We start from the raw sequence: 13,106 nt of genomic DNA on the forward strand, positions 1-13,106 counted from the left end.
GGTAATTTGTTGTGTTTTGGGGCATTTAATTAAATTTGTCACTAAATTTTGGGGTTTAATAAGGAGTTGCGCTAATATTGCGCAACATAAAAATTTTCAACTACCACCATTTTATTCTATAGGGTCTTGGCATTCAGAAAATATATAATGTTGGGGGGTTTTACCTCTGCCCGGACTATGACCACTTTTGTCTGATGCCTGCCTCGACCTCTGCCTGGACTCAGGGGTGTCCCGAGGCTGGGTGACACCCGGGGCGGTGTCCGAGTGATACCTGCAGGCGGCCATCTTGGTGATGGACACCGGCAGAGAGAGGAGGAGACAGCCACCCGGCGCGATAAGGTATGCCGCCGGATCCCCTCCTCTCTCCAACCTCTGCCTGGACTATGACCACTTTTGTCTGATGCTTTCCTCAACCTCTGCCAAGACTTGACCACTCTTGGTTGATGCCCGTCTCTACCTCTGCCCGGACTTTGACCTCCCTTCCATGCCTCAACCTCTACCTAGATTTTGATCACTCTTGCCTGCTTCCTGCCTCGACCTCTGGCCAGACTTTGACCACTCTTGCTTGCCAGCTGCATGGGGGATGGGGAATGCAGAACGCAAAATCAGCTACATGAGCTTTTCTGCCGCATTTGTTGCACATTCAGGACCCCACTGAACTCAATAGGCAAAGGCGGGGACGCGTGTTCCAGGAACGCCATGGTTTAAATGCGGCCTAATGGAGTCCTGGATGGCAGTAAAAACCAGACAGGGGTTCTCATCCTTCCACACTGTATTCAAAAGTAGAAAAAAACGTTTTTGGAGTTTGAAGTATAAACACCAAAGTTATGACAGCGTCACTTTCTAAAAACAAACTTTACAGATGATACATTGTTCCTCTGTGTCTGTAGAGATTTGTAGGGGTGATACATTGTTCCTCTGTATCTGTAGATATTTGTAGGGGTGATACATTGTTCCTCTGTATCTGTAGAGATTTATAGGGGTCATAGCTTGTTCCTCTGTATCTGTAGAGATTTGTAGGGGTGATACATTGTTCTTCTGTGTCTGTAGAGATTTATAGGGGTCATAGCTTGTTCCTCTGTGTCTGTAGAGATTTTGGGGGTGATACATTGTTCCTCTGTATCTGTAGATATTTTTATGTGTCTGAGAGATTTTTAGGGGTGATACATTGTTCCTCTGTGTCTGAGAGATTTTTAGGGGTGATACATTGTTCCTCTGTGTCTGTAGATATTTTAAGGGGTGATACATCGTTCCTCTGTGTCTGTAGAGATTTTTTGGGGTGATACATTGTTCCTATGTGTCTGTAGATATTTTAAGGGGTGATACATTGTTCCTCCTGTGTCTGTGGAGATTTGTTGGGGGTGATACATCCTCTCTCTGTGTCTGTACAGTGCTCTGTGGCTGAGTTCTCAGGTGGTGGTAGTTCGCTCCTCCGGCCAGCAGGGGGCAGTGCGGCAGGCGGCACTGTGTCGTGCAGTGATGGTCAGGCAGGAGGAGGCTGCACACAGATGAAGCTGGATCTGTATTTGGTGTCTCTCTGGCTCTGTGCACCGGGCAGGTATAGTGGAGGGGGAGGGGAGAGGGACACTGTGATGTAGGAGGGTCACATCTGTATATAGAATGGACTCTGTTCGGATGTATCATTGCTGTGTGTTGGCAGGAGGTTTCCCACCACTTCCATCCCTCCTAGCTGGTCATAATTCACATTTAAATCATAATATTTAAGATCCAGACTAGAATTAGGGAGCTGCTGTGTAACTACAGGTCTCAGCAAGCCCTCATTAAAGGCTGAATCCCGCCTACATTATATTTTGTTCTAGATAGAGTGGAGAAGAGTCAGCCAGGTTTATATGTGTCTGTGACCCCCCACTGAAGAGACTTCCTCTCACTTCCTGAATCTGTGACACCGCTGTGGAGACTTCCCCTCACTTCCTGACTTTGTGACACCACTGCAGAGGTTTCCTCTCACTTCCTGAGTCTATGAGTTCGCTGCAGAGACTTCCCCCTCACTTCCTGAATCCCACTGCATAGACTTACTCCTCACTTCCTGAGTCTGTTACCCCACTGCAGAGACATCCCCTCACTTCCTGACTCTTCCTGCACTAGTCAGATTTCCCAGCGAGTTCAAAGACACATGATCAGGGGGACACTGAATGGCCAATGTGACCAGGGTGAGTATCACATGATCAGGGGGACACTTCATCGGGCAATGTGGCCAGGGTGAGCATCACATGATCAAGGGGACACTGAATGGCCAATGTGACCAGGGTGAGTATCACATGATCAGGGGGACACTGTATGGCCAATGTGACCAGGGTGAGTATCACATGATCAGGGGGACACTGTATGGCCAATGTGACCAGGGTGAGTATCACATGATCAGGGGGACACTGTATGGCCAATGTGACCAGGGTGAGTATCACATGATCAGGGGGACACTGTATGGCCAATGTGACCAGGGTGAGTATCACATGATCAGGGGGACACTGAATGGCCAATGTGACCAGGGTGAGTATCACCTGATCAGGGGGACACTTCATTGGGCAATGTGGCCAGGGTGAGTATCACATGATCAGGGGAACACTGAATGGACAATGTGACCGGGGTGAGTTTCACATGATCAGGGGGACACTGAATGGACAATGTGACCGGGGTGAGTATCACATGATCAGGGGGACACTGTTTGGCCAATGTGACCGGGGTGAGTATCGCAGTGCTCGTTTAGTCTAGGGGGCTCTAATGAAGCAGTTTTAGACCGGTACCCGCAGCCCCTTCGTATCTCCCCTGGTGGTCTGAGGACCACTTATGTCATCACAATATATTGTTCCCATAACATTTTCCTGAACCTGGCGTTGGCATGCAAGCGCCGGCCATTGCCACTGAACCAATAATAAGACATGGAGTCATCTTCATGACAGGGAAGTGTTGGTGTCGAGTGGCAGTATATCATTGTATCACGTCTATTCTCCTTTTACCGACAGGCTGCGTCGCCTCCTGCGTGGAACGAAATGGTCCGGTCGTGCTCCGCTGCCAATTGTGTCAACCGCCAGACAGCGCTAACTAAACGCAAAGGGATCACATTCCACAGGTAGGCGCCTCGGCCTGATCTATAGCCGTGCCATCGCGCTCTGCTCATTACCGTATTATGGGCCTGATGTGTGTCAAATTAGACTTTCATTGTTGCTCATAGCAACCAGTAGGACTCTTCTTCCTGTCCAAATCTTAAAGCAGAACTCCGAGAATAATTATTCTTAACCCTTGGCAGTGAGGCTACCCCCCGGCACAGCAAGGGTTAAGTGCATTCACCGAGAATGAAACACGAGGGTGAATCCAACATTTTTAGTTGCCACGAGAACAGGGATAGAAGGGAAAAACTTCCAATAGGGACACTTGTCTAAGAGGGGGTTTCCTTCACATTGGAAAGATGTCCTCTCACTTCCTGTTCAGTCTACAGGACAGGAAGCGAAGGGAATTCTCCCTAATGTTACACAGATGGGGGGGGGAGGGGGGGCGTACAGCACTTTTTCTCTCCCCTACTTTATACAAAATGATTTAAAAAAAATTGCTAAAGATATACTTGTAAATGTCAAATATATACATGCCAGGTCTACAGGCTGTGTGTCAGGTCTGTGCAAATTTTAGGACTGGATGGACGGAAATAAAAGTCATACTGCAGGTCACACGGCTTCCATATCTGTATGTAACTGTTTGCCCGGAGCTCAGCGTTAAACGTTCATTTGTACTGAAACGGAAATCTTTTATTTTATAGCTCTGTGACAGTTTTAGTTTGTTCTTCCTCCCGTGTCACAGTATTAGTTTATTGTTCTTCCTCCCGTGTCACAGTATTAGTTTATTGTTCTTCCTCCCGTGTCACTGTTTTAGTTTGTACTTCCTCTGGTGTCACAGTATTAGTCTGTTCTTCCTCCGGTGTCACAGTATTAGTCTGTTCTTCCTCCGGTGTCACAGTATTAGTCTGTTCTTCCTCCGGTGTCACAGTATTAGCTTGTGCTTCCTCCGGTGTCACAGTATTAGTCTGTTCTTCCTCTGGTGTCACACTTTTAGCTTGTGCTTCCTCCGGTGTCACAGGAAGAACAGACTAATACTCTCAGCAGTTTTATTTTGTTCTTCCTCCCGTGTCACAGTTTTTTTTTGTTCTTCCTCCCGTGTCACAGTTTTATTTTGTTCTTCCTCCCGTGTCACAGTTTTAGTTTGTACTTCCTCCCGTGTCACAGTTTTAGTTTGTTTTTCCTCCCGTGTCACAGTTTTAGTTTGTTCTTCCTCCCGTGTCACAGTTTTAGTTTGTACTTCCTCCCGTGTCACAGTTATAACTCTGTTTTTCCTCCTTTCCTTCGGCTAGGTTTCCCAAGGAAGAGTCTCGGAGGGAGCTGTGGGTGAATGCCGTGTCTCAGTCCCACTCTGAGGTCGGTAGTGAATGGACTCCGTCTGTCCACAGCTCTCTGTGCTCTCAACACTTCCACGATAAACAGTTCGATCGGACCGGGCAGACGGTGCGGCTCAGGGACTCTGCGGTCCCCATGATATTTTCCACATTCAGCTTCTCAAAGGTAAACACATCATACCGTGGATGAATATCTTGGATTGGCTTATGCTGACCGTACAATCATTTCATTCAGAAAATATTTTCTGTCAAACAGTTTCTGAATGGGGAGGAGCCTCTGTACAGAGTGCTACTACCCATTGAGAAACTCATGAATGAACAGGAAGTGATGTCAAGCACTTCCCCCCTGTTCATTCATAACTGGGGACACATAGTTTTATGTGTCCCCAGTTATTTACAAACACTGGAGTGGTTAGCTGATCACTCCAGTGTTTTGCTCTGCACAGAGGATCGGAACATATCACTGGTATGTACGGATCCTCCGCCGCTTGTGGTCACGCTTAGAGAACAACCTGCAGCTTCCGAGCGGTGAGGAGAGAGAGAGCCCCCGGCTGCCAGATCCTGGCCGAGCGGCTCTCTCTCTCCTCAATGCTTTGCCATGCTGCTGTGACAGTGGCTCACTCCACTGCAGCGCTTCACTTCTCTTCGGATCCCCGATGCCTCTGCCCAGGAAAAGTGCTGAGACCTGGCTGCGCCCCTACCCAGCCAGCTTCCTGTGTATCCTAGATAAGTATGCACATAGGGAGTAACATTGCCCTACAGCGCCATCTACAGATCAGTATATGCTGTTGTATTTCCAACAAAGGGAAGGATCACATCAGGAATCAGTTAGGCTGGGTTCACACCTAGGCGTATCGAATATGCACGTTTCTACCGGCTATCCGGCTAAAAAAAATGCGCGTTTCCGAGGGCTATCCGGCTGTATCCCAATGGATACGCGCGGCAAATACACCCCAAAGAAGCTCCTGTACTTCTTTCGGCGCAGGGCGTTTTGCAGCGCGTTCCTACGCGCTTATAAAACGCCCAGGTGTGAACCAGGCCTAACTCTCTACTGCATTTGTATGTAAAGCCAAAACCTTTTTTTTTTTTTTCCATTTCAAGTACAGCAGGGAGAGTTCCCTTCACTTCCTGTCCCACAGACACAACAGGAAGTAAGAGGGAATTTCTTAAAAATGAGTGGAAAGAATGGACATAAGGACATGTGACACTTCTCCAAATTGTCTGCTTTGCTTGTTTGTTCACAGTGAGTGTCTCCAAGTATCAAAGACTCAATGTTTAGGCCTTGTTCACACTAGACACTGGCCATTGAAGTAAATCGCACCGTAGCCACGCCCTTCGGCCAAAATGCGATCGGCCGCACGGGAACGCAAGGCACTTTATGCCTGCGGTCCGGTCCGAACAAAATAGTGCTTGCCGCATTTTGTTCGTACCGGCCCGCAGGCATAATGTGCGATAGCATTGCGGCTGGAGGGCGTGGCTACGGTGCCATTCACTTCACTGGACCGCCACGCCCCCTCCTGCCCCACAACATAGTGAGCCGGCCGCAATGTGATGCAGTGCGTTCTGGCCAGAATCGGGCCGGAACGCACTGTCTCTAGAGTGAACGAGGCCTTGGCTAAATCCAATAACAAAAATGGAATATATTGCAGCTTACCGGTCCTGAGGTGTGATGGCCGCAGTCATTTTGGGGGTGTTTTTTTTACCATTTTCAACACTCGCCATCTCTACTGTATTTATGGAGGAGCAGTGTTGTCACCCAAGCACAAGAAACGTGTTAGGTCTTAGACGTACACAACAACCCACTTTTCTTCAACTTCATAACATGGAAGGGGGGTGTTCTGTAGTTCACAGAGGTAACCTGGGCAGGAAGATGAGACTGAAGCATGCACGGGAAGTTACAAGCTCGCTGTATATCTGGCAGGATCAACATATATTTTTGGCACTCAAACAAATATAAGAGCACTTTCAATGGCCAGTCGGCTAGCTTTTTTTTTAGATGGAGGTCAGCAAAGGCTCTCTCAGGCTTTTATAGCATGACTGCGCCACAACAACCACTTGTATAGCACAGGCCTTATCCTCCTTGAGTATTGGTTCAGCCATGTTTTGTAATGTCCTCGGTTCCTGGCGATTTGATAGGCTAACTCTTCCATTTGCTTCGGATTGTAGATGCCAAGACACTGCTCAGCCCTCGGCTGCACCGCTCGGGATTCTCGGCTGACCCGGGAGAACAACATCTCATTTCACAGGTCAGCTCGGTTTCCTTCTCTTTAAAAGGACCTGTAGATCTGCTCAACCTTAATTCCTACACTATAGACCTTTGACACCTTCTCACATGTCCTTTCTGACCCACAAGATATACATCATATTCGGTATTGAACATTCTGATAGTATTCATGCTCTAAGACCATACTGTGACTGTCCCTTGGTTTTGTTCTCTGTTCCTGTTATGGATACTCTGTAGTTCTGTGATACTTCACACCCTCCTAATACATCCAGAATCTGTTATGTAGATACTTTCACATAGTTTGCAGTTGTAAGTGATTACACATTCCTGCGTAACTGGCTTTTATACATGTTACTTATGCCACTGTGTTCACATTTATGACCTATACTTTATGGATGTAACAAGTTGTAACCTTGTATTGTATTAGTGAAAAAATTTCAATAAAAAAATGATATGCTTAAAAAAAAAAAAAAAAAAAAGGACCTGTACTGTACAAGCTGTGCACAAAAAGGAACGCGGAGGTCAAAGGGCGAATTGGCAGTATGGCCTGTGGCCTCCCTGCAGCTGATCTTTTCCCTGTTATTAACTTACCATGCCTTGATATGCTCTAGGTGGAGGACAGCATCTCAGTGGAGGTAGGGTCTTGCATCCTTATGTCAGAGCTGACGTGATTGGTGGGCTAATGATGGGGAAGCAGCAACAGTGGTGGAGGAAGCACAGGCACACTGACTGGAGGAAGCAGGGACACCCTTGCATGGCAGGTCCTCAGTTGCAACTTCCTCTCCAGCAAGAAGAACAGTGAGCAGCTCCGTAATGACATCACCAAATCTGGTGAAACTAGTAACACGGGTCAGCAGTGCCTTAGATGATCTCACACTGCATATATTACAGTCATGGCCAAAAAGATTGGCACCCCTGCATTTCTGTCAGATAACGCACCACTTCGCGCAGAAAAGTGTTGGATTTACAAATGTTTCGGCGTTCTCATGTTTGTTTCTTTTGTTTGTATTGGTATGAAACATAAAGCGGAGAGAAAAAAAGCCAAATCTGACACATTCCACGCTAAACTCCAAAAACGGAGTGGACAATATTTGTGGCCACGACTGTGTATACAGCAATGAGACTAGAGTGCCCAGGCACAGTCACGTGTCAAGAAGCCCACTACAATTTTTTAGGAGGCGTTCAGGGCAAGTGTTGGATTTTTCAGAGCATGACAAAATGAAACTTTATATCAGACATCTCAACTCTCCTGGATGTTCCGGGAGTCTCCCGATATTAGATAGCGGCTCCTGGACACCCGAGAGAGAAACATTTTCTCCCGGATAGGTTTACTCTGCTCTATCTAGCAGAGTAAACCTTTCTCTGCTTTGTTTTGCTTTCGAGTTGGGGGCCGCGGGCTGCCGTCAGTCAGAAAAAAAAAAAAAAAGGCATAGGAACGAATAGCTAGATTGCTATTGGTTATTGCAAATTGTAATAGCCAATAGCAGACTAGCTGTTGCACCCGCCCACTGCTGCTGTCAATCAGCAGAGGTGAACCTGAAGTTCTCCATCAGGTCCTCCTTTACTGACTGACAGCAGCAGAGGGCGGTGCAATAGCCAGCTTGCTTTTGGCTATTGCAAATTGAAATAGCCAATGGCAATCTAGCTATTCGTTCCTATGCCTTTTTAAAAAAACAATTTCATTCTGACTGCAGCAGCCGGCGGAACCGGCGGGAAATTTAAAAGTAAAGTTTAGCAGTAGATATATGCAAAAAAAATGTGAGGGTTTAATAACACTTTAAACAGCCAAAAGAATTTCCTTCAATACATAAGCATACACCCAGGGGCGTCCCGAGGCTGGGTGACACCCGTAGCGGTAACCGAGTGTCACCCCGCGGCAGTATTCTGGTACTGCCGCGCGAGAGGAGGGGGACAGTCACCCGGCGGAATAAGGTATGCCGCCGGGTCCCCTCCTCTTTCCTGATACTGTCGGGCGTTCGGTCCACGACTGAGCGCCTGACTTTTCAGAGGGGGATGAAACCAAAATGACTAAGTCATTTTGGCGTCACCCCTCCAATGGTGTCACCCAGGTGCGGGCCGCACCCCCCTTGTGACGCCACTGCATACACCTTCAATATACCGCTAATATATCTATTTCAATCATAATTTACAACAATGCTTTCCCCATGTAAAATGAAGGGTTGCGGGTGACGTTATGCTTAACACAAACAGCTTGGCAATGGCGGCTCTTCTATTCCTATCCTGACAGGTCCCCTTGAAATACATGGCACATAAACAGTACTGACTCATAATCGGCATAATCAGATACTCATTTCTCTTTACTAATAGGTTACCGAGAAAAGAGGACCCTCGGCGAAACCTGTGGATTGCAAACTGCAGAAGGACGGACCCGAGCGGTAATGGGCTTTGGGACCCCTCTTCGGATTACGTGTATTTCTGCTCCAGGCACTTCGAGAAGAGCTGTTTTGAAGTGACAGGAATAAGGTATATTTATGTGTAAGGCATATGTATTGTTTTATAATGGAATGGTGTATCAGATCTGGTCCCAAATTATTTATGTTTTACAAAGCAATAATAATCGAGTAGACTGGATTCAGACCATGTTAGTATTCATAGACCTACCTGGAATAAATTGGGTTTGGTTGGAATTGACAAGAGTAGAAATCATCAAGTTGAAACGTCTAGCCAGTATTTTAGGTAGGATTTGACATTTGTATTGATTAGTGAAATCGGTCGATCGGATCAATAGGAACAATTTTTGAGTTAACTCCCAGGACATTCCAGATTGTGTTACTTGATAGGGGTGTAGAGGAACAATATTAAAATATGCATCATACCTGAAATCCCAGACCTGAAGAGGAATAAATGTAGCCAATAACACTAAGCAATGTGATTGAGGTTAAAACATGATGGTGAGAGAAGCACATGTCTATAATATTGCCCGGAACAAACAATACAGTAATGGAGCAATTTCCCAACCTCCCCTTCCTGGCCCACCGACCCAACTTGCTGTAAGCTTTGTATCAGAACCAAAATCTAATGAGCGGAAACATGCCCGGGCTTACCTCAAGGAACTTGTGTCCATAGAATGTTGGAAGTATGAAATCAAGTCGTCTATTGCCATCATGTGGTGAATCTGTGTGAGACGGGCAACTATACACTATGAACCATACACCCGCTATAAGGAATGTGACTGCACATCACAACTATACACTATGAACCATACACCCCCTATAGGGAATGTGACTGCACATCACAACTATACACTATGAACCATACACCCGCTATAGGGACTGGTACAATATGAACCCTACACCCGCTATAAGGAATGTGACTGCACATCACAACTACCGTATATACTCGAGTATAAGCCGAGATTTTCAGCATGCTATAGGGAATGTGACTGCACATCACAATTGGTACAATATGAACCATACACCCGCTATAGGGAATGTGACTGCACATCACAACTGGTACACTATGAACCATACACCCGCTATAGGGAATGTGACTGCACATCACAACTATACACTATGAACCATACACCCGCTATAGGGACTGGTACAACTAGTACACTATGAACCATACACCCGCTATAGGCAATGCGACTGCACATCACAACCGTTACAATATGAACCATACACCCGCTATAGGGAATGTGACTGCACATCACAACTGGTACAGTATGAACCATACACCCGCTATAGGGAATGTGACTGCACATCACAACTGGTACACTATGAACCATACACCCGCTATAGGGAATGTGACTGCACATCACAATTGGTACACTATGAGCCATACACCCGCTATAGGGAATGTGACTGCACATCACAATTGGCACACTATGAGCCATACACCCGCTATAGGGAATGTGACTGCACATCACAACTGGTACACTATGAACCATACACCCGCTATAGGGAATGTGACTGCACATCACAACTATACAGTATGAACCATACACCCGCTATAGGGAATGTGACTGCAAATTACAACTGGTACACTATGAACCATACACCCGCTATAGGGAATGTGACTGCACATTACAACCGGTACACTACGAACCATACACCCGCTATAGGGAATGTGACTGCACATCACAATTGGCACACTATGAGCCATACACCCGCTATAGGGAATGTGACTGCACATCACAACTGGTACACTATGAACCATACACCCGCTATAGGGAATGTGACTGCACATCACAATTGGCACACTATGAGAAGCAGATAATGTTCACATCAGCTTATACTAGTCATAACACAGGAGTATAGGGAGGAGGCATGGTGGCAAATATGAAGACTTCCAGGATACCCCAGGTGAAGTCGCTCTGCAAAGGGTCCTGCAGGATGCCTAAATGATCCATTTAGGAAAAGTGAGAGAACAAAGAGCTTATTCACAGTGTCGCATAGGTCTGAACCATTAGGTCGCGGGACCACGCGATCGTGTGCTAGTGCACACAGCGGTTGCCGTGCAGTCCCATTAAATTCAATGGGGTTACATCCACGCGGCAATCGCTATAAAAAGGTACAAGTACACACGACAAAATACATAAAATGGACCCAAACAATTATCATTTTCCGTTAGATATTCAAGCTGTACTTTATCTGAGCTGGTTGTTGTTTGTTTGTCCAGTGGCTATCATCGTCTGAAGGAAGACGCCATCCCGACAATATTTACAGCATCTACAAAACCTCAGAGAGTAACCAAAGCCAAGACCCAAAAGAAGAAAACAACCAAGGCAAAAGTAAAAAGGAAATTGTGAGTATGCGCCCTTCACCTGAAGCGATCCATCTGTAATATCAATTCACTTGCAGATATTTCTCATTCTGTACAATAGAGTTGCTTACAAAATGTGGCCAGCCTTACAGCAAGCTGCTGATTTACTTTGCATGGACAATGCACATGTTTGTTTTAAAGTAGTATTAAGGTCTGGGTGGTTTTAAACTTAAAGGAGAACTATGAGGTTAAGGCTTTTCCCCATAGTTCTCCTTAAGGGTAACGGGAGGACACAAACTAGCGGGAGTACTATGGGAGTACGTCACCGTACGCTCACACGAGATGCAACTGGCTTTTCTATCAAAAGTGTAAGACTTTGCACACCTTTTTGTTTTCATTTACCTGGAATCCATTAAAGGAGAACTATGAGGTGAGTGAAAATCATTCAGCCTCATAGTTAGAGCCGACGTGTGACAATGAAACTGTCACACGTCGGCTCAATAGATCGGGAAGTGAGCGAACACATACCGTCGCTCGCTCACTTCTCGATCATCTCCCTGCAGAGAGCGGTGACCGTCGGTCACTGCTCCCCGCAGCAATTCCCCTCTCCGATCCTCCAGCGCTGACTGGAGGAACGGACGGGGGAGGGGGCGGGTACAGCTGGCTCTGCCTCTAGATAGGCAGAACCAGCTGTCACTCACGCAGCTGGGTGGATCTCGACAGTATTGTCGGGATCCGGCTGCGGCGGTCTCAGTATACCGTGAGCTGTAGCGCGCGATATACTGAGCTTTGGGTCACGGGAGGACGCTAGTATATGTCCTCCCGTGACCCTTAGGAGAACTATGGGGAAAAACAGTTACCCCGTAGTTCTCTTTTAAGCTTCTCTACACTGAAAGTTCATTAGGCCGTCAGGGGCCCATGGCTTTGTAAATGAAGTCTGCTAATATTTTGCATTATTGTATTTACAGAGATTTTTTGACAAGTGACCGCACAGCCCCCTGCGAAAGTGCTGATCCTTCCAGGAACCCGTGTTTTGATGCTAGGAGGTACGACAGCGTTCCAGCACCGCATCTGATGAACTTTCACGGACTGTGCCCTGAAAACATCGATATCCCGGCAGATGCCGCCCCAGCCGAAGGAGCTCTGGCGACCGCTGCAGCCCACCAGATGCACCCAGAGGCCACGCTGGAAGACATTGGGGTGGGAACTGTAATCAGCGGACCGCTCTCAGACTTAGAATTGTCTCACGTGCAGGCAGAGATGTCCTCTGAGATATGCGTGAGCACGGAGCCGGGAGCAGTGAGAGAACAGCCGCGGCCAGTGTCTCCTTCAGCCTACATGATGCGCATCCCCCAGCCGCCGGGGGCCTACATTCAGAACGAGCACAGCTACCATGTGGGGAATGCACTGCTTTGGAAGAAGAGGGCAGAAGCCGCGCTGGAGGCACTCACCAAAGTCCAGAGACAGCTGGAAGCGTGCAGACGGCGAGAGCAGCGGCTTCGCCTCCGCATCTCCGCGTTACAGCAGGAACACATGCGGGAAAGGCGCGCGCAATCAGACGTCCGAGAGAAGCTGAAGGAGCATCTGGAAGTGTTTGAGCTTCAGCTTATCAATGACTTTGTGTAATGCCCTGCCGGGCCGGCTAAGAGTATGTGCATTTGGACGTTTTTACGCCTTTATACAGAACAGGAATAAACATTGGTAGGAAGAGGGGTTACTCTGTTTCAGTTTACATTCGGGGAGTGTAAGTCTAGCCAA

The 13,106-nt window shown here is 47.2% G+C and overlaps 1 protein-coding gene across 2 annotated transcripts in view; it reads left to right on the forward strand.

Annotated features, from left to right (window-relative positions):
* THAP7 (THAP domain containing 7) overlaps window positions 1-13,106 on the forward strand; it is a 15,218-nt gene extending 2,112 nt beyond the window's left edge. Inside the window, exons 1-7 of one of the 2 annotated variants that reach the window (XM_018576942.1) lie at window positions 1,480-1,558; window positions 2,982-3,088; window positions 4,358-4,565; window positions 6,566-6,645; window positions 8,952-9,107; window positions 11,265-11,390; window positions 12,317-13,106. In XM_018576942.1, coding sequence (XP_018432444.1) covers window positions 3,009-3,088; window positions 4,358-4,565; window positions 6,566-6,645; window positions 8,952-9,107; window positions 11,265-11,390; window positions 12,317-12,974 — 1,308 coding nt within the window. In that variant the 5' untranslated portion in view covers window positions 1,480-1,558; window positions 2,982-3,008 and the 3' untranslated portion in view covers window positions 12,975-13,106. Of the gene's footprint in view, window positions 1-1,479; window positions 1,559-2,981; window positions 3,089-4,357; window positions 4,566-6,565; window positions 6,646-8,951; window positions 9,108-11,264; window positions 11,391-12,316 lie in introns of those variants that run through there. The other variant, XM_018576950.1, reaches the window with a different exon arrangement.

This window comes from Nanorana parkeri, unplaced genomic scaffold (assembly GCF_000935625.1).
Source record: "Nanorana parkeri isolate BGI_ZX_2015 unplaced genomic scaffold, ASM93562v1 scaffold5, whole genome shotgun sequence".
Lineage (NCBI taxonomy): Eukaryota > Metazoa > Chordata > Amphibia > Anura > Dicroglossidae > Nanorana > Nanorana parkeri.